Source organism: Megalops cyprinoides, chromosome 24 (genome assembly GCF_013368585.1).
Source record: "Megalops cyprinoides isolate fMegCyp1 chromosome 24, fMegCyp1.pri, whole genome shotgun sequence".
NCBI classification, from domain to species: domain Eukaryota; kingdom Metazoa; phylum Chordata; class Actinopteri; order Elopiformes; family Megalopidae; genus Megalops; species Megalops cyprinoides.
The window spans coordinates 16,322,610-16,344,172 of record NC_050606.1 but is presented as its reverse complement, the minus strand read 5'-3'; the positions used below and the strand labels follow the sequence as shown (position 1 = coordinate 16,344,172).

Sequence of the window (21,563 nt, the reverse complement as noted above, 5' to 3'; positions counted from 1 at the left end):
CAACCTCCAGGTTGAATTTGACACATTTCGCACTGAGCCAAAGAGCCACAGGCAGACAGAGGTGAGAAAGGAGCGTCTTGGCGGGACGGGATCGGAAGGGACGGGGACGGGATGTTACCTGCAGCAGGTTCTCTGTCAGCATCAGCTCCGACAGGTTCTCGCACTCCCCGATGGAGTCCGTCAGGTGGGTCAGCCGGTTCTGGTCCACTTTCAGGATGGACAGCTGCTTCAGGGCGCCTGTCGGGACGAACAATGCCCTCAGAACCGCTCTACACTGCGGGAAGTGAAGCTCTGGTAATGGGTCCGTGGCTGCAACCTTTAGCTTACAGGTTACCGCAGCAAGTAGCAGTGTTCTCCCAGTAGGGGGCGTCAGTGTAACTCTCTTCAAAAGCCCTACTTTCCCGGACCAATGGGCCTTCTTTCCTTCAGTGCAGCAACAACTCTAGGATTTTGGCTTGTGGAGTCAGTGACTGTAGTGGTAAGTAACCAGCTCCTGCCCTGGTGAACTCTGGGTAAAAGCCTGACTGAGACTGACTGCAGTGTGCTTAGTGCAGCATAAGGCGCTCTCACCGATGGTGTCGGGGATCACCTCCAGCAGGTTCTGGGACAGCAGCAGGTCGGTCAGGGCCACCAGGCCGCTCACCTCCGGGGGCAGCTGCTCCAGACGGTTCTCTGACACGTCCAGACACACCAGCCTCCGAAGGTTCCCCAGCTCCTGCACACACGCAAATGCGCACACACACACACACACACACACACACACACACACACACACACACACACACACACACACACACAGCAGACACAGGCATACACATACACATGAACTTGGGTTTGTGTCTCTGTGTGCATTTGCAGGTACTGTATCAACCCTCCGCAGACAATAATCACCGGCTCAGACCCCACTTCCGCACACATCCTCCATCTTGGCTTCCTACAATACCTGCATATCGACTTCCTGCAATGATCGTGTTAATGTTTAATCTCTATTAAGCTGGCATTTAGCACAGTCCTGTTTAAAATTTAAACGGGACCATGTTTACCACTTAAAGCCCCAAGAACACAGAAAGAAGCCCTGCCCATTATTAGACAGACTCATAGGGTCTGACTCTGTCCAATCAGCGGTGAGCCATACTGACCGGTGGCAGCTGGGATAGGTGGTTCCGGTCGAGCCACAGCTCCCGGAGGTTGGGCAGCGCCCCCAGTGTGTCCGGCTGTAGAGGAGAAAGAGGGAGAGACGGGACACGGTCATCGTCCGTAACGTCACCCGACGCAAGACCGGGTGGCGTGTGTCGGACCCCAGCGGGTTCTGCTTGAGGGACCACGCGCGTTCAGTCAGATGCACAGTAGCATCAGCACTGTGGGTGAGCCCAAGCTACGTCTGCAGTGCCTTCGTTGAAGTCAACACTTAACCTAGAAAGTCCAGTTTCACTGCCCGTACAACAACTCAAACACAGCTCGGATTACCCGTGAAGACATAACCCCAGAGAAGCAGTTATGTCTTCTGTCTTTGCATGGCTAACTACATACTTTCCCCGAGGTTCATCTTTTAAACACCTACTGACTTACTCAAGGATCTATTATAAACGCATGCTAAATAACAGCTCTAATGTTTTAGGTATTTTGAGAGAACAGACCATGGTGCCCTCAAAGGCCCAGTTGCTCGCTTCACTAACCTTTATAATGAAGTCTTTATTGAATGCAGCTGAATAAAGCTACTCTTGCACAGAAACATGAAACCCACAAAGGAGAAGAGAAATGATGTCTATGGTGTTTCTCAGGCCAAGAGCCCCAGCGCAGAGACTCAGCAGAACATGAAAGATGGACAGGCCCCTGACGAGCGTTACCTCAGTAATGCGTTCAACAGACGCCCCGACACAAGTCTCGCCTGGTTCACATTCTGGTTCCACATTCCAGAGCTGGATTTTCGCTTCAGGTGAAGCCTTTGGGCTCACGGGAAGGGTGCCGAGGGATTTGCGCCCCGTAGCCCCTCAGTCGGCTAGACCCCGCTGTTCCCCCTGCCAGCCCTCTCAGTAAAACCCCAGAATGCTTGGATTTCCTCTCCCAAGTCAGCGCTAACTATACGCCCACGGGCGACAGCCTTGAGGACCACATACGAGGAGCGAGTTCGAATGCCTCGTTCGGCTACCACAACGGCACCTTCATATTCGGGTGAGCTCCAATCCGCCACGTGTCAATCACCTGGCAGCTGCTGACTAACCGCATTCTCCATTTTGCCAGCCGCCCTGAACGCCCCTGCCTCCACAAGAGCCCGAGGGACACAGAAACTCCTCTGCAGTTATCCTGCATACCGCCTGCCACGAATGCCAAACGCACACTAAAATAAACTTTTACTTTTAGACGAACATTTCTCCTTCGTATAACGTCTCCTACGCCTCTCCTCTGTTGGCGGAATGCTGTCTGATTTCAGCGACTCGCTGTGTGGATTAATCTGTAAAACTGGTGGGACGGGTCTGTGTTCGATGGGGGAGAGCCGGGGGGGGGGGGGCTATGCTCTCCTTTCAGCAGACTACAGTGCGGAGCAAGGAGAAGAGGGCGAGACGCTGGCGAGGGGACACGCTGTTCCTCGCGCCGAACACGGCGGACGCTCTGCCGAGAGGCTGCCGCGAGCTGCGGATTTACGCCCCGCGCTGAGATCAGCCTCTTAAGGAGGCGCCGCTGACGCTCCCTCTCATAATTAACCCCGCGAAGGGAGGGTAACCTTGAGCTCTGTCGGAGCCGTGGCGACCGCATTGTGCGCCTTAGACTCAGAAAATCAGGACTGATCTGAGGTCAGCGGCGCTTACCAGCACTTCCAGCTCATTGCTGCCGAGATCCAGCTGCTCCAGTTTCACCAAGAAGGACAGGGACCTGCAGAGGGGGACAGAGAGACGGTTGGGGGGAGGATCGGATTACATGACGCGGTGCTGCCTTACCGCATCTATCGATTAAACATTAGCCTTTCGCCCTCACCGGTCTAAGCATCTCTGAGGTCTGCTTTGTCAGTCAAGCTGCCAATCAATGCAGGACGCATGCAAACAACATGTAATTATAATTTTTCATGTGTTCACAGGTACCTGAAAATGGAAACAAAGGCTACACCAAGGCTAATCTCTTTGCCCTTCTACACATCACACCAGATAAAATAACTATCTATTGTGAGTTTAGCATCCACTTCCTTTTTCACTTTGAGAGCGGTTTCAGTTCAGTGAAAACTTTTTAAAAAAAGCTTAGAGGAAAAAACCTTATGAGGAAATACAACTTAAATGAGGATGTTTTTTCCCCCCCTACAAATGGAGTTACGCAATGGGGTGTGCATTGTTATGGAATCGGCCAGGGGGCCGGCTTAGCAGTGGGCGGTCACACCGGCCACTGCGTAAACCCATTACACACTCTAAAAACTGACCTAAGAAGTCCGATACGCCACTGACAAGGCAGGCTACTGAAGGCTGGTACTGCACAAAGTACACAGTATATCCCCATGGTGACGATGTAAGGAACACGGCTTGCATGCCTGTTCAGTTTTTAAGGTCATTGATGCTGTACCCTCAGGCACCTAATTGAGCACTTAACTCATTAAATATCCAGCTGTATAAATGGATAATGTAAAAATAAAGTATGTAAACTATGCAAAATAGTCTAAGCATCTGCTGAGCACAATATGCTACTGCTACTGCTGCTGCTACAACTACTAATAATAATACATCTAACATTGTGCTATCATTGTCCATATCTCATCATGCACTTGCTTTCACCTGAAGCCAAACTCTACTCCACGATTTTACAGTGGAAAACCCCAGGATCAGATATTGAGTAATGGGCACGCTAAACGCTAACGTAGGCTATATTTTGTGCTATATGAACTGGTGAGGCATTTGCTGGAAAAGCAATTCAAAGAATCGTCCCCCTTAGTGCGATAAAATAGGCCTCTCTCATATTTCAATGTGTCACAGGGAGCAGACGTGACCATAGCCGTGGCTCCCTCGGCTCCGCGCGTCACATATTTCACGTTTCATATGTGCTGAGCGTGTGAGAAGGTGCTGCCGGTGGCGGAGGCAGCCAAGGAGAGTTTCACTTGGCGGTTTTCCAGGCTTTAGGCACGGCTTTGTGCAAGAGCGTCTGCGCGATTGTGTTGGTGTGGAGGGTTCCGCAGGCTAAGCGGAGGTCAGGGTCAGCGTCTGCACGCCCAGCGGGGTGGGGGATGGGGGGGGAAGGTTACTCACGTGGGCAGGGACTTCAGAAGATTCTCCCGCAGCTCAAACGTCACTAGGTTGGCCAAGCTGTGAACACACGAAAACACCACATTTAGCCAGTCGATAACAGCCTGCTTAGCAGTTTCAGGAGGGGTGACATGGCAACAGTAACGTTGGCCATTTCACCTTGACGGCCAAAACTATGTCCTCCAGCAATGGCAGCCCGAGGTCCTTCATTCTTTAGGGTGAAAGCGCATAACGTAGTCAGGCCTCGCTCATGTGAAGATTCAGAATGGGAGGAGTCTGTCGGCTGTGACGTAGGTGGTACAGATTGGGGAGTTTGCGTTAGCAGAAAATGTGGAGCTCGACTGAAGACAGGTCCAGCAAAGAGCATGACAAGGAGCTGCAAAGGGCGAGTATGTTCGTGAATGTGCGTGTGCACGCAATCGCCAAGCTCATGGCACACGGCGGGTGTGAGTCAGTCGCGGACCTGTTGTTAACACGGTGGTGGCAGTCGCAGGACTGCTGTTACCACAGCGATGCTTCAAGCGGGTGACACGGTCCCGCCCTGCCAGCGGTGTGGCCGTCCGCGGGGTGGAGCAGGTCAGCACAGGACAGGGCGTGAGGGAGAGCGCGCGCTGCCCGCTAAACGCCCCGTCTCAGCGCATCAGCGCGGACACCAGCGCTGTCAGGCCTAAACACGCGCCCCAGCGCTCGCTTAAACGGAGCTGCTCCCGTCACGCTCTCCGACCAACTCTCCCCGTCGCTCGAGTCTCCACCGGCGCGTCGACTTGCAACAGCGCACCAAAGCACAGCCTGCTGCATATAAAGCAAGGCCGGGCCGCCTGGCGCGGGTAGGAGCGGGAGCGCTAAGGCGTGGGAGGGAAAGACGTGGGGCAGCGGTTAGCGCAGACAGAGAACATTAGCACCGCTGGGAATACGCGAGTGCGAGCACAGAGCCTTTGGAAAGCCCACACGGAGACTGCCTGTTCTGTGAGGGGATGGAGAGTTGCGGGAGGATGAGCGGACTGGGAAACGGAGGTGTTAAACGCTCTGCTGAAGGATTCAGCTGTCGCCCGGGCCCGGTTCCCCATGGGTCCCCGCTCGTGCCAGTGGCAATGCTGAGGAGTGGCGTTCTTACTGATTTGTGTGTGTGTGTGTGTGTGTGTCTAAGAGAGATACACAGGAACAGTGTGTGAATGTGAGAGAGCATGCGCTTCATTAGGCACGTGGGCATGTGTGTGTGAGAGTGTTTATGCGTGCGAGGACGTGTGTGTAGGTTTGTGCACATCTGTGCGACAGAGTGCGTGTAGTTGTGCAAGTCCGTATGTGCATGAGTGCGTGCTTATGTGTGTATGTGTGCAACTGTGTGTGTGTGCGTGCGTGTGTGTGTGCATTGAGAAATTTGTACTCACTTGCCAATGTCGTTTGGCAATGCCTGCAGAGACACATCGTTTAGAGACAAGTGGGCCAGAGCTCGGAGCTGGGTGAAGCCATCCGGCAGTCTGGAGGGAGAGAGAGAGATAGAGAGGCAGAGGGAGAGAGGCACAGAGAGAGAGGGAGAGGAAGAAAAATCACTACTACACACAGTTCCTCCACTGGTCCTACTAAAGCAAGAGCATTACTTGGCCAAAGACTGAGCGATTCTGCCTGTCGGTGTATGAGGCGGCTGGCAGTGCGGCTCACTTCCTGCTCGTTCCAGCGGAGCGGCAACGCTGGAGGGGTGAGGAGGCTTCCTTACACAAGCTCAGGAGCGGCGGGGAGAGAAAGGCCCCGACACCGCTCTCTTCCGCATCATCTTCCGACACGTAAACAAATCCAGCCTCTCGGTGCGCCGTTTGAAAAGACTTACTCAGCCGAGCCCCGCGCAAAGCGCCAAATCGCTCGGCGCCCCCCAGGCGCTTTCTTGAAAGGGCTCTTTGGAAACCGATACGCCGCGGCTTTGTGTGGGAAGCACGCAACACTCTGTAAGCTGGTGCAATCGCAGCCACGATCCCCCCACCCCCCACACCCCGTCTCTGTGAGTGATTTCACAGCTAATCGCCCCTGATTTCGGACACGGGACGTGATAAAAAGGGGGAACGTGTGAGCTTGTTGCAGTGTTGACCCGGGGGGGGAGGGGCGTTGTTTCTTTGGCCGGAGCTGCGGTTCCAACGTGGCAACGCGGGAGCGCGAGTGTTTACACAAACCCCAGGGGCGGGGAGGGAGCCCTTCCTGTTTTTCGGGAATACCTGAGTAAACTCGCATGCGAGCTGTAAGCTAACAGCGCGAGCAATCAAAAGGGTCTAAATATTTGCCTTGACCACTTGCACTAAATACGCTGGGAGGCACCCATCCAAGACTCAGAGCACAGACTACACCGCACCAAAGGAATACTCGGCCCACAGAACACCGGGAAGCAGCTCTGTGAAACGCGATTGGCCGCGGAACCTCCTGATTACATCACAGAGTTCACTTCAGCGCGGGTACAGTTCTCATCTCGTGTTCTCATCTCGGAAAGATCCGCAAAGCCGACTGGCCATACTTCATTCTGAGAGCTTCTCCTCGGGCGTTCAGCGTGTAGGCTGAAGAGCAGCGTTTTTGGCCAGGCCGGCAGGATTTCTGCGAGCCTGCCGAATGTGTCAGCTCCTTCATGCTTGTGCTCATCGTGCGCTTAATCAAATCACGGTGAAAAGTACACATCCTACCCCAGCTCGCCACAAACGGAGGCTTTGTCTTCTTAGGCCGCAGGGCCATGCAAAACTCGTTAGCTTATGATTGAGGGGCTGCTTCCAGTTACACAGGGAACTCTGGCCTCGGAGGGCTGATGACTTGCCTATGGTTCTCTCTTTGTAGTGTACCCCTGCCACATCCCCCCCCCCCCCCCCCCACGGTGACATATGGTACTGGCCGCGCTCCCGTGTGAGTCACCCGGGCGAGCTGGCCTGCACCACCGGGCTGACCTGGAGAGGGGGTTTCCACTGAAGTCTGCGATTTCCAGCGCCTTGCAGAACTTAATGCTCTCGGGGATCTCGGGAATGTCTGCAGATTCAGAAAGAAAGAGGAAGGGGGGGGGGGGCAAGAAAAGGAGTTTGTCATTTCCAGCATTGCGTACATTTTCAGGTTCTGTTTTAACGAGTGCCAGATGGCTGGGCGAGCTCTGGGGACCCGCCTGAAGCAGACAGGACTGCTGGCCCACAGTGACCCCAATCTCCACGCGGGCCAGACCCGCCAAATCAGCTGCCCTGTCTGCAAACCTGTGAGACTAATGTCATTCAAATGTCAAAAATGTCACACCTGGGCTGCAGTGTGGCATGGCATTTAAGCAACCGGGCTTTTAACCAGAGGGTTATGGGTTCACCTCCACATGGAAGAATGCTGTGGAGCTTATCAGCGGGCACTTTGATTAACGTTCTTAAATAATTGTGTATTTAAGACATCAGATTTACCGTCCTATTGCCCTGTATACCACAGCCAGGAAAGGGTGGCCAGCAAGAAATTAAGTAAGACCAATGCCATACACTTCTGTCTTTGCAGGTCCTGCTAACCGTGGTGGTGTGAAAACTCATTTAAACCAAGTAAGCCGCCTTTCACGAGAGCACAACACCAGTGTCTGTACCCAGGACCTGGGATCCAAACCCCTCACCCTCTGGCTTTGAGCTCAGAGGCCGGACCAGCTCTGACTCCACACTTCTCTCCTGGCCCTGAGGAGGTACTCGGTGCACGGCGGGATCGATGCCGGGACTTGTCCAGACTGTCTCGGTGCATACCGATAGGACAATGCCAACACCTCTGCTCTCGCAAATGCCAGCTGCTCTATGTAATCTGGCAATCCATCATTTCAGACCTTTTTCCAAAGAAGTGATGGGAATAGCTCTCAAGAAACGACCGGAAGTTTTTGCGAAACTGCAGACATATAACGCAAGAGCCATTTCATAAAGTCTGGATATCATCTCTTGTCCTCTTGCTCAACAAGAGCTCCTACAGACAGACTGGGAAGCTCTATTGACTTGCTGTTCGGATAAAAATGATGCGTTTTGGTCGAAGCTACAGTTGGTTCGCTGGTTTAGGAACTGCTACGGTTTGAATCTGTCAGACAGTGAACAGTGACCAGAAAAGGTCTACATTACCCAACAACACACAAGTTAATTCACACTACTTGTTAGACCACAGGAAAAACAATTCAATCATCTATAACAGCCTGTGTGAAAATTTCAAACACAGGTACGCTGTCACAGCACTTAATCACAGACAACGGGCTTATCAGACCACAGATGCAGGGCTGATCACTGGAGGCCACTGCATAGAATGGTCCGCATGCACATAACATATTATCTTTGCATGTGGAATCCCTAAACCGAAAGTGTGCATGTGCACATGCATTAGGGAGCGTATGTATATGTGTGTGTGTGTGTGTGTGTGTGTGTGTGTGTGTGTGCGCGCACGCTCTCCCTCACCGTTCCTGGAGATATCCAGCTCCACCAGCTGCATGAAGTTGGCCACCTCTGGCGGCAGTCTCTGGATCTCATTGTCACTGAGGCCGAGTTTCCGCAGGTTCAACAGCCGGAAGAAGGGCTGCAAGGAGAGGGAAGGAGGAAGATATGCAGGCGTTTAGAGTGCTGTTGTGATAAATATCCTATCTGATAATCAGACATTTTACACTTATAGCATCAAAACACCCCAGTGCCCATACAGGACCATCAGAACTGACCCCGGATCAGTCGATTTTTCACAAAACGGTTGAGACCGGGACAAAGACCGGATAGTTTGTCCCGGTAAGCAGGCCCAGGGTCAGTTGCTGGTGGCAGACAGCACACAGAGCCGACTAAAACTTAAGTGATTTAGAGACGGCTGGCCGGGGGCTGCTAAGTCTAGCCCTCTCCACGGCGCAGTTGTTCAAGGCCTGCATTCAAGAGATTCTTTCACAAGAACAAGAGGAGTGCCAGGAAACGCACTCAAACTGCTTTCCAGTTCATTCATTTTTTTAAAATCCTATAGGCACAGAGCACAAATCCTCTGAATAAGCAAAGGGGATAAGAAGGAGCTTCAGGGAAAAAGAACACAGAACGGAACTTTAAGGAATTCCTGGTTCTGGAACATGCTCAACTGCCTCAAAGAACGTCACGTCAATAAGCAAAATCAAATGAAAGCTGATGCTCTGAAAGCCTTTGAGGGAAATCCAGGAGGTGGGTTGTTAACCAGACGCCATTTTATAATTTTCCTTTATATCTCTTCCAACATAGTATCTCAGGAGTTTTACTGTTCTATCAAATTGAAACACAGCCTGTTGTGTGACAGATTGCAATAAAGTGAATGATGTACAGTTAGGTATATTTTACAAGGGACCGCTGCACTGAAACAGATTAGGTACACTTCTACAGTCTACCGTCAGAACAACAGTTATAATAAATAACTGTATGAGTGATATTGCATGGTCTTGTGTATGGTAAGAGATGCTCATCTATACTGGGTCAATATTAGACAGTAAATTGTATTCAATGCCAGACATAGTATAAACTGCACTCTACTGTGTTAGAAGGTATAAGGTGTTTGTACTGGTTAAAGGTAACAGTGGGGTATACCGGATACCAGGAGTGTCTAGACTCTGCTGTGTGTGTGTGTGTGTGTGTGTGTGTGTGTGTGTGTGTGTGTGTGTGTGTGTGTGTGTGTGTGTGTTGTGCGTGTGTGTGTTGTGCGTGTGTGTGTGTGTGTTCCGGCTCCAGGCTGCTGCCAGGGCACTCCCTCTGTAGCAGGTGAAAGGTGTCAGATTTCGGTGATGGGAAACCGGAACACCCCCCCCCCCCCAACTCACAGCACGCCCCACCCAGCCGGGCCGTGTGTATAAAACCAGTCTGCACAGTGCCAGGGAGGCCCCCCCGCTGCTGGGGTGAAGTGGGGTGGGGCAGATATTTTGGGAGAGATTTCAGAGATCGGTGCAGGGAAGACTGCTGCTCGCTAAGTGCCTGCTGATGCAGCAAAACAGGGGTGCTGCCGGGGTGTCCAGGGGGCCTGCCCAAACATGAAGGGCCCCTCGGTGTGCCTGACCCCACCCCCCACCCCCCCGCACCCACACAACTTCCTCACAAGCGCCTCCTGCACGGCAATTCCTACCTAATTCTTATCAAATAAGAGCGAGGATCTCGAGATCCATTTATAGGGAGGCAGAGAGAGAAAGAGAAAGAGAGGAGACAGATGGAAGAAAAGAGACAGTCAGAGGGAGAGAGACAGAGAAAGAGAGAGAGAGGGAGAGAAGGAGAGGGAGGAGGAGAGACAGGGAGGGAATGAGTGAATGAAAAGGCGATTGTGAGCTTTAAGTTTTAAATCTGAGAGGCCCAGCCCCTACACATCCCCCTTCTATCTGGTTTCCCTCTGACTGAAGGGGATTAATTCAGGCTTGTTTTGACTCCTTCCATGTGTCTCGACCCCCCCCCCCCTTTCCGCTGAGCTCCGGGGACACACGGCCCCCGAGCTGAAGGGTGGTTCATGTAATGCAATCACCCCCTCCGAGGGGACAATGACCACCCCTCACAAAGGTCTCCATTCACTGCTTAAGAGTATTTTTGAGTCCCCTTTTAATAATGTAGGCAACAGACCCTGCAGGAGGAGGGGCTGCAGTCTTAAGGGCTTCTGACCCCCCAGCCAACTTCCTCCTCCAGCGCCCCAACACCGCCCCCTACTGACAGGCCCTGACCGGCACTGTGGCCGTGGGTTGCTGGGAAAGGCAGACACTGCTGCAGCGGGACTCAGCCTCGGCTTGCCCATTCATCAACAGCCTCCTAACTCTGCATCGCGGGGACACTGACCCTGCACTTCCCATGATGCACTGGTGTCGGAACAGGATAGAACACACCTGACATTGCAGTCATACTCAAACACACGCACACACAGCGTGCCGGACCATGCACGCACACACCCTCCGGAATTCTTGGCAGTCACTGTAGTGCTCTGGTGCTGCTTCAGCCAGTGCCCAGAATAATATTTACTCAGGAATAAAGCATGTTTCGCACAGCACTGGACACAGGCTCCGCCCCCTGATGATGTAAGCAGGGGGTATCTGAACAAACTCTTTACGTCTCTCTGATCATTTCCAGGTCACTTCCAGGTCAGGGGAAATGCTAAGAATTCTAAAGATAGGACTTTCATTCACTCCGTACTGCATAGTGAGTCTTACATTGGATCAAAAAGTTAAACAGAATAGCATTCAGGCAGTAAAATGGTGCCATGGTACTGTCCCAAACGGCTTGTGTGAATGAGATAAGGCGTGAGCTAGAGCCGGTTGGTGTAAAAACACTGTATCTCAGACTGCCCTGCTGACACACGCGAGAGCACAACTCTGAGAGAGACGTGTTACTGTACACTACACACCTCTGCACACACTCCTCCCACCTCCTCATACACACACACACACACACCCACACACTCCCGGAGCTCTGCAGTCTCAATTACACATATACGCACGCACACATGCATTACATTACAGTCATTTAGCTGACGTGCTAATCTAGAGTTCAGTTACAGTTTTTTTTCCCCCAATGTTATCCCTTTACACAGCAGGATCTACTGGGGCAACTCTGGGTTAAGGACCTTGCCCAAGGCTACAGCAGCAGTGCAGAGCAGGGAATCGAACCGGCAACCTTTTGGCTACGAGCCCTGCCCCTTACCACTACACTGCTGCCCGTGTACACGCACATATATTCTGCGGCTTTCAAAACCACACCTCTTGCAGGGGGTGACGCACCCGCTGAGGGGAGATGGCCACCGATAACGTGGCAGCAAGCTGTCATTCTGCGGGGCCCTCCCAACCTTAAAGGTTATTTCAAGATCACGGCCCCGCGTCAGTTAACAGGCCGGGCTGGGGCTGCCCAGAAGAAAACGTTCCGGGAACCAAAAAGAAACACAAAAACCCAACAAAACCCAACCAAATAAGCCACGAAGGACACAGGCCTCACCAGGGCCCCGCCCCACTCCGCCCCGCCCCCACCACATCCTGATTGGGGGATTAACTGAGATGCGTCGTGTGCCCTGCGGCCCTCGTCATGGGACTCGTTAGGGGAATAATCGGAGTGGTGGCAGTGATGATGTGGGGGGGTAGGAGCCTTACACCAGAAGGACGGGGGGCGGGGTGTTCTCTCGTGACAGCTGGGAAGATAAGGAGGGCGTGAAAGAGAAAAACAGCCACCGTGGCGAGTCAGCTAATCCGTACGTGCAGTCATTCCGCAGCCCCAGAACCCCACTACGCCGCTAATCACCCTCGCAGCTCACCAACAGGAACTCTCTGTGGGACAACAGGAACTCATTCACACAAACAAATAAAGTTAAAAAGCCGAGTAAAAGTGAACACCTTTACCTTTAGCAAAGACCCTACTGTAATCTCCATTCCGAGCTGGGTCACAGTTACTGTACACTAATGGTGGCATTGCGTTACAGATTCATTTTTTGCTTGACAAATATGAGTAAATATTACCAGCCACGACAGCTCTAAGATTGCAAAGTAAACATGACCATCCAATATCAACACATGAGATCATACCGATCTATAATTACTTCATGCGCTCTTTATCAACATACCATCAGCTCCACCCAGTTCTGCATAAAAATAGCAACCAGTTCAAAATCAATACAATAGGAATAAATAATAAATCTTGGTGATATTTTATTTTTATGTTTTCAAACAGTCAGAACATGGAAGATGATAGCAGTCTTTATGGAGTTTCTCCCCATTATCCCTCTAATAGATTGCCAGATTAATGGCTTTCCCGCCCCCTCACCAAATAGGTGATTATGACGATTATTTTATTTTTAAATTCCATATTTTCAATCAACTTTACTTTTAAATGCACATAACGTTATTAATTTTGTCTTTTTATGCACACCAGATATCAAGGATGATATTTAAGATTTCATTGTCGTACCATGATGTCACTTGACAGTTTAGCATATTTTGATCATTAACAAGCATTTGAATGCTAAAGAAAAAAAAAACCTAGAGTTTTGGACTTTCTTATCAAGACTCATGGCAGCTGGCATTTCTTGAGAGTGTTGGGGTTTCAAGCGGGCTCTCATTCTTTGAAACATAAGTTTACGTAAATTAAATATTAAATATTAAATTAAATAGCCATATTAATCTAAACACCTTAACAGCCAAAGGCGGTACCACAGCCAGTTTCACCCTGCCCTTTATCCTTTACGGTATTTGTCAGTAAACTGGTTAAAAGACACTCCACTTATGTGAGAAAGTAGCAAAGGGGTTCATTTAATGTTGTTGCGACACAGACTACAACTTTAGAAAGGTCTGGGAATGACTTTCAAAGCAGAGTCCAATGTTACCCCATACAAACAGCAGCAGCACACTTTTAGGAGGGAAGAAATGTGATTGGCCAGGTCCTGGGGGATTTCCCAGCACTAGCTGGACCACTGCACTGGTTCCAGGAAGCAGAATGAAATGGTGGGGCTCCTACAGAATACTAACAGGAGTCTCTCTCTATGACCGTACCCTCCCAACATGGCTTTAAATAACAGCGCTCTGTGCTGGTGCATTAATGCGCGATTTTACAGCGTTGAAGAGGCCACCCAGCTGAAATAAAAGCCAGAGAACGCTTGTCATAAAAGTTGTACGATCACGGGACACTGTCAACCTTAATACATCCAAAAGAAAGCCACAAAATTGCCCTCAGTCCAGAAACCAATGAGAACTGTTGGACGCCATAACCAAAAACCTTAATCTAATGGGGTTTAATAACGTGCCATCCTCCTCTCTACTGTAAAGTTCTCGCTGACTTCACCTCCTTACGTTAGCCATGTGGGGCGCTGCTGCACTGGGCACTACAGGGTTAACGAGAAAGAGAAAGGAGACCGAAAAAGAGGGCTCCACTCTTTCTCCAAGGAGTGGCAGCTTAACCCGCTTCTCCTGTAGCAGTGAGTGCAGACAGAGGCTGCGGTGAAAAGCTGAGCTTGACCTGCTGAACCGTTCGAAGCACGAGAAGCAGAAGAGAGGAGGAGAGGAGAAGTACAGGGCTGAAGAGAGGGTTAACGGAGAGAAAGACTGAAATAGAGGAGGGAGAGAGAGAAAGGCAGAGAGGAGAAGAGGGGGGGAGAGGGAGAGGGAGAGGGGCGGGGTTGGGGCGCGGGGCACAGAGAGCTCAGTGTTCTGGTCAAGTGACTCTGTTTATCTCCTGGGCTGCTCCGGAATCGAGCCGTTACCCAGAGTGCCTGGCGCCAGACGCACACACACCGCGGCCGGGCGGGGGAGGAACGGCGGCGGTGGCGGCGTTCTTAAGGCACGACGGGCGGCGGGATGCACAGATCCAAGCCTCCCTCCGCTCAGACTGCCGGAGAGAACGAGATTGCGCAGCACTGAGTCCATAATGCTGATAAGTTCATTGGACGTACCGGGCCACTGCCCGCCCGGCGCTCGGCCTGAGAGAACGAGACTGCAATTCCGTGCTGTGCAGAGTCCGCAGAATCAACACACCGCCTGGCAGAGAGTCAACTGCAGTACATGCTGTTCCCCAGCACAATACAGGTCTTTGCGCGTACAGATTAGCTGACTTAGTCATTGGAGATACCAGACCAGCGCTCATCCAGTGTTTATGGAGACCGACCGCCATTCGCTTCACATTCTCTACATAGTTTCGATTGAAATCCGTTTATCGTCCTCGCCGCAGTGCTGGGGAATCTGTGGAGTCCAGCCGATTCTCAGCTCCACACATTCAAGCAGGAAGTTCTCCAGACCTGGCGAGAGTCAGAGCCCCACGGCACGCCAGGCCTTCTCTGCACACAGGTACCGCCAGCGGCTCGTTTGCATGGCACCTGCACATTTCCATGCTGAGTGCCTGCACTGCGGGGCCTCACGCCTGGGCTACCTCAGCCAGCCCGGGCCTCCCGGTGCTTCCTGCTCCGCCCGCACTGCAATGGGGCCAAGCGTTAGTCACCGCTGGACAAAGGCAGAGGTGGGGAGGGGGGAGAGGGGCAGTCAACCCCCGCTTTCCCCCTTTCTCTCTGTCCTGTGGATGGAATCCCCATTGTCCTGGGTCATTCACACACATATGCCCCCCGCCCCCACCCTTGCCTCCGTCCCCTACTCCAGCCCCAGCTCTCCGACACACTCCAACAGTCCAAGATGAGTTCTCCCTCCAGTTAAAACACTCACTGTCTGCTTTCGGAGTGGGATACTGGAGCTAGAATTTGGGTCACCACGCGTGAACCTGGCAGCACCAGGTCGCCCTGATTTCTGATGGGCATGTCTGCATTCATGCAGAGCCCAGAGCTTCTGTACTTTTGTTCTGCGTTGTCAGGCATCATGAAATGGGTCACAGGTCCTCAAAAATGAGTTCAGTGATTCTGTGTGTAGCTGGCGATTCATCTGTAAAGGCTTTCTCCCGAAATACCGACACAGCATTGACTTTCTGTGTTTCTCCATGTTGCTAAACTTGATGAACATGGTTTTAGCATTTCCATCCTTTACCAGGTATAGGAGATGTAATGTAATGTAATGAGATATTCCCTCTCAGGATAACCACGGTGGAAGACTCAACGGCCTGTGTGTGTAATAATGGGGTTATTTCACCATCATTCCCTGTGTTTGAAAACATTTCCCAACACATTAGTCAAAACACGCTAAAACGCTACCTGTATATCTGGTGAATTATGAGATTAACATCATAATCGCTGCTAAATCTCCATTTCCTCTTCTCGGCCGGGCGCTCCGGTTCGATGCGAGGATGATGAACAGCCTGCCATTGTGCGACTGGCGGGGGTAACGGAATATGGCGGATGGCCAAATATTTGCGTGATGAAATACGCGCCTTTCCGATTGGCTGCGTGAATTTGCGGACCAAGCAGAAGATCCTTAAGTGAAAACTGCAGAAGTCAAAGGCGTGAATGGAGCGGACCCCAGCTCTGACATCACCCGCACTCTCACCCTCTCACTCTCTCTCTCTGACAAAGGAACAAAGACCTCCCCGGCACCCCAGCTACAAAGAGCTGTCAGTCAAATGGGGACCTCCACTCCTCTCCCCACAGACTGGGCAAGGGAATCCCTATTGTACTCCACCAGAGAGAGGGAAGGGGGGGAACAACAAGAGAATTTGGGAGTGGGGGGGGGGGGGGAGGGGAGGAGAGGAAAGGGGGAGGACTGGGAGGGAAAAAGGAGGAAGGGTGGGGGGGGGGGGTGGCAAGAATGGGGGGATGAGGTATGAAACAGGGAGAAGGAGAGACTGATGTGACCAAGGGAAGGGTGAAGGTGGAGGATGGGGAGGAGAGAGACAGAAGAAAGATGAGAGGATGGAGCAGGGTAAATCTGGGAATCTCACTGTGTGACATCTGGGACAAAGCATGGTGCTCGCCAGCCAAATTTCGCGTCTTACTTTTTTTGTACTCTCATTTGAAAGAGGGCATTTCCTGAATGCTGTGGAGCCGAGCAGAAAAGGAGAAGTGAAGACAGTGAAAACAGAAGGTTACGGCCTGAGAGAGCGCCTGCTGGTGACAGTGAACAGCATGAGCGCTAACAAAGGGAACTTTTTATTTTTTTTAATCTACTGGTGGAGCGCAGCAGCCCGCCACCACAAAGGAGCCATTCTGACTCCAGCACAGGGTCTGCATGGTCTGCTAGTCCAGAGTCAACAGGAAGAAGTTTGCTCAGGATGTTAGGCACAGACAGAGAGCGGGGTACTTGGAGATAGACCCTAGGCCCTATATCTATACCCTGTGCCTCCCTCCATAACCACCACTGAGCATCACCATGGAGACAGGCAGTCGGCCTACTGCGGTTATAGACTCTACGGCTATAATAAACAAATTACACACATTTACACACACAAACGTCATGGGGGTCTTTCGCCGGGTCACAAGACGCTGTAGCAGAAACCAGAGGAAACCAACCACAACAGCTCTGGACCTGCAATCGCGTCTACACTGAATTCAGCACATTACCACATCAAACAGAAGCGTGTCAACAGCACGACACAGCGCTGGCTCCTTTCTCACGGTAAGAGCCAGAGAGGTGCACAGCCAAAAAAACATCCACTGTGTGTTTATCACAGTAAAAACTCATAACAACTGTCCAGAGAAGGGAGAAAAGCCACAAAACAAGAAATGACACGGTTACGAGCAAAACGTGAGCAGCATCTTTCTTCTTGAGATTCTAAACACTTCCTCGAATCCCAAGATATAATCAACATTTTTTTCAGCATTCTTTTTCTGTGGTAAAAAACGCTTTGAAGAGACATTTCGGAGCTGTGGTGGCCACTCTGACAGACAGAAGGTTTCCGTGAGGCCTTCGGTCACAGAAAACCTCCACGCACTAGCCTCTGTCATGCCCCATTACGAACGTGGTGACGAATGGGGACAGGCTGGCGTTTCGCCGCCTAATCAGGCGACTCCAGGTAGCACAACAGCCATCGCTTAGCAACGGCAAATGAAGGACAGCACCGGCGCTCACAACACAGGGCAGACAGGCGGCGTTATTGTTGCTGTGAAAGGTGTGTCCCCCTCCTAATTTCAGCAGGGTATTTTTAAGCCTGTTTGAATTCGGCTGCATAATGCATGATGCAATGCACCTGTTGTTCCCAGGGCGGGGCGTAAAATAACACGGACTGCCAAGAATGGGCGCGTGTTCCGCCCTCAGTCAGGTAAACAGATTGAGAAACTTAGCATCGCCGCATCGGTTCCAAACAGGATTCCTTTCAGGTGTCCAGAAAGATAGGCCAAGGAGAGAATAACAGCGTCTGCTGAATGTAATGTAATGTAATGTAAGGTACTGAGAGATGAGCAGGAAAAATCTGCTTTTGTTAGTGGACTGCGGTCAGTGAGTGTGATGTCTCACAATACGGAAGCGATGAAGGAAACGGCTCACAAAAGCTCTTTGAGATTGAAATGAACTGTAGAAGGAGACATGAGGGAGAGAAAGAGAAGCGAGAGGTCAGAGGTAAAAGAGAAAGAGAGAAATGCAGAGAGAGAGACAGAGGCAAGCAGCAAGAGAGAGAGAGCTAAAAGGTGAGAGAGATAGTCTTGTGCTTGCAGGGGAGATGTGTGTGTGTGTACATGTGTATCTTTGACCACTCTGTGCTTTATCACTGAAAGCTGTGTGGCTTTCTGCTGAGGCCTTCCTGAGTGCTGAGTGACCCCCCCCCCCACCCTCACACTCACGCGTATGCAGTGAGAGGCAGTCAGCATGGTCTCTCAACACCCCAATTATCACATGTGAGGACCGGTTCACACTCTCGCCGACACCCTTCCTCCCCCCCCACCCCACCCCCCCCCCCCCCCCCCCCGTCTCTGCCAGCGAGAGTGCAATTCAGCCGAGGTGTGAAACACGCCACGTTCACAAACCAACACCTGTGTGTGACAGTGTGTGCGTGCCTCTCTGAGCACGCCTGTGTTAATGCTCCTGAGTCTGTGCGTGGTGCTTATGCATACAGGGAGTGTGTGTGTGCGGACGCGTGTGTCTCCTGTGTGCTCCTCACAACCCCCCCCCCCCCCCCCCCCACACACACACACACACACACACACACACACACACACACACACACACACACACACACACACACACACACACACACACACACACACACACACACACACACACACACACACAAAGCTGCAGGGCAGAGTGTGAGCCGTGATGCAGATGTGTCAGGCAGTTAAGCAGCAGTGTGGCGGAATGGTAAGGAGCAGGACTTGTAACCGAAAGGTTGCTGGTTCAATTCCTCGCAGGGGTAACACTGTTATACCCTTGAGCAGCTGTATAAATGAATAAAATTGTAACCTATGTAAGTTGCTCTGGATAAGAGCGTCTACTAAACGATAATAATGTAATGTATTATAATGTATTAAGCACTCTGCCTCTATATATGCAACACACACACAGGGGATAAAACAGAACTTCCCTTCTCAATTTCCCTAAAAGGAACTCCCTCTTCATGCTTTACAGGGGGAGGAGGGCCAGGATTGGATGTAGCTAATGTCACTCTATTGTCTGGGTTCAATAATGAGAGGCTCTACCAATTCAGCGGTCGCCGATATGCTCCTGGGAGGTTGATTACGCTCCCAGAGCCCCAGTGGGTCACCAGCCAATTAAAATCACCCCTGGCTACAGCCATTCAGAGCGTCAGAGACCCCTCAGCACGGCTCCCCCGCCGGGTTTACGGCCGCTGTCCAATTAGCGACCGTTTACACCCCGGGAAAGGCAATCTGACCGTGTCCAAATGATGATTTGAGCAGCCAGGCCCCAGGCCCAGACTGCTCCCTCTGCCCTTGAGCTGATCCTGGCTGAAGGGAACCGGCCCGGCAGGCTTAGTCCAGAGGCATTAGCATGTAATTTACATACATTACGCTCTGCTGTTTACATGTAGACCTGCGCGCAATGCACCTGCTGGAACGCTGTGAGCACGGGTTTCCGTTCAGTCGTACTGTGCTGCGCGGCCACAGGTTGGCCTCCATTCAGAGTGAAGCATGTGGGTGCGTTCTGAGGTACAAATCGCAGCCTCCCTCTCTTTACTCAGACATTACACCGTGTGCTAAGCTGGTGCCATTACGCAGACAGATCGATGGCACAGGCCACTTATATAGCTGGATATTCACTGCAACGATTCGGGTAAATCACCGCACTAGTGGGTACAAACCTGTGTGTACTGACAGGGGTTTGGATGCAGTGCCTTCTGGTTACAAGTCCAGTTCTCTAACCAGTATGCGGTGCTGGCCCCTGAACCCAATAGAGCAGGAAATAGCCTGGGTCACATGGCATTTCTGCTGTGGGTCACCCTGTCAGCGCTATTGAAAACACTGTCCCTGTGACCTATGCTCTCTGTGCCACTTTGAGCCTCTCACTTCCACAGAGCTTCCTGTCCTACCCGCTCACTGTATTTCCGCTGTACCACTAACCTACTTACAGTACGCCTGTATACATTCGCTCACCGCAAACAATAGCATGCCAAACTCATACATAACATGTCTGTCCCTTCCCTGTGTAGCTGTGTGCGCTCTATAGTCTATTTTCACTGTCCATGACTAATGCACAGGGACAGGAGCTTCAATAATTTGAGTGTTTCCGCGAGCAGCGCCCCCTATCTGCCGGGAGGCTGAGAGAACATCAGCATTGATTAAGGGGCGCGATCCTTCACCCCGCTGCTCCCTGGGCTCCACTGATTCGCCCCTCCGCCGTGACCCCGTCCCTCTGTCTGTGTGCCCTGATGAGTCAGGCGTTTTAGCGGCCGGCGCTCGAGAGAGGGGCGCGGCGGTAATCCCCGGCACTGCTAAACAAGCGGGAGAGCGGCCACTGGCGTTAGAGGGGCGCGGCTTTCCCCCTCGTTGCAGATCACTGTGCAGCTGGGCTGACGGCAGAGAGTCAGCTAGCGAAACAAACAAAATACAGGATACAGGCGCTAAGCACTAATTCCCTTCCTGAATTAAAAAGACAAGGTGTATTAGTGCACTGTAAATTAATGCACATGATGATGCTTAGGCCCTGATACTGGAGTATCAGTGGACTCTAATGATGCATCTTACAGTAAAATAACTGTCTACACCTTTTCTGCTGACAGACCCATGCTGAACTAGTCCCTGCTGGAGCCTAGCCAGGCCTAGCTATACGCTGCAATGTAAAACACATTATTCGTGAGCTTTACATGACATCACACAAATTTGGTTATAAAAGATGTGTGATGTCACACATATAAGCAGAGGGAAAAACGGTTTTTAGGGCCCTAAAACATTTCTTTGGCAAATGATGTGTAAACGAGCCATGAAACTCTAGGGCCAGCATTTTACATTTGGTTCTCAGGCGGACAAAGGGAAAAAAAAAAAAACTAACTGACGTGGTAGGTCTGTGTCCGGAATGGAAGTGGAAAGAAAGGGTATTGATTAACCACCACTCCATCCATGCATGGATCCTCCATCAGCCTTCCCACGGTGCACTGGGGTACGCAGGGGGAAAAAAAGACCAAAGTCCAGAGGGCATTCTCTGTGTAATAGCGTTTCTTATTGGAGCTGGGACCCCGAGGAGGGGACCCAAGGTTAATTCATGCGCTCAGTGGAGTGTGGAGACCAAGAGCCAGTTCCCCTCCCCCCAGTCCCGCCGAAATAATGCCAAGCGGGGAGATTCAGGCTCAGCCCCCCCCCTTCAGCTCAGGCCACAATGGAAACTCCTGAACCAGCAGCCGAGCTTTGCACCAATAAGGGCTTATGCGAGTCACAAAGCAAGCGACAGCAGCCTCTAAATGTCAGCACTATACCAGTACTAGGTCCAAGCCAGGTAGGACTCTCCATATCTGTAACTTTTCCCCTCATCTTATGACTGAATTGGGAAAGACCCCCACATGCCTACACACACCCTGACAACCGACCCTCCCCCCATCCCGCCAGAGCGGGCCTTCCTCCGCAACGATCAAGGAGTCC

At 51.6% G+C, this 21,563-nt stretch overlaps 1 protein-coding gene across 1 annotated transcript in view; it reads right to left on the bottom strand.

The window, feature by feature from the left end:
• The window catches only part of LOC118770848 (protein scribble homolog), an 88,661-nt gene that overhangs the window by 43,556 nt on the left and 23,542 nt on the right, over positions 1–21,563 (bottom strand). The window contains exons 2-9 of the mRNA XM_036518580.1: positions 8,630–8,747; positions 7,136–7,214; positions 5,609–5,698; positions 4,224–4,280; positions 2,808–2,871; positions 1,140–1,214; positions 571–715; positions 119–237 (exon numbers count right to left, since the gene is read on the bottom strand). Coding sequence (XP_036374473.1) covers positions 119–237; positions 571–715; positions 1,140–1,214; positions 2,808–2,871; positions 4,224–4,280; positions 5,609–5,698; positions 7,136–7,214; positions 8,630–8,747 — 747 coding nt within the window. The remainder of the gene's footprint in view (positions 1–118; positions 238–570; positions 716–1,139; positions 1,215–2,807; positions 2,872–4,223; positions 4,281–5,608; positions 5,699–7,135; positions 7,215–8,629; positions 8,748–21,563) is intronic.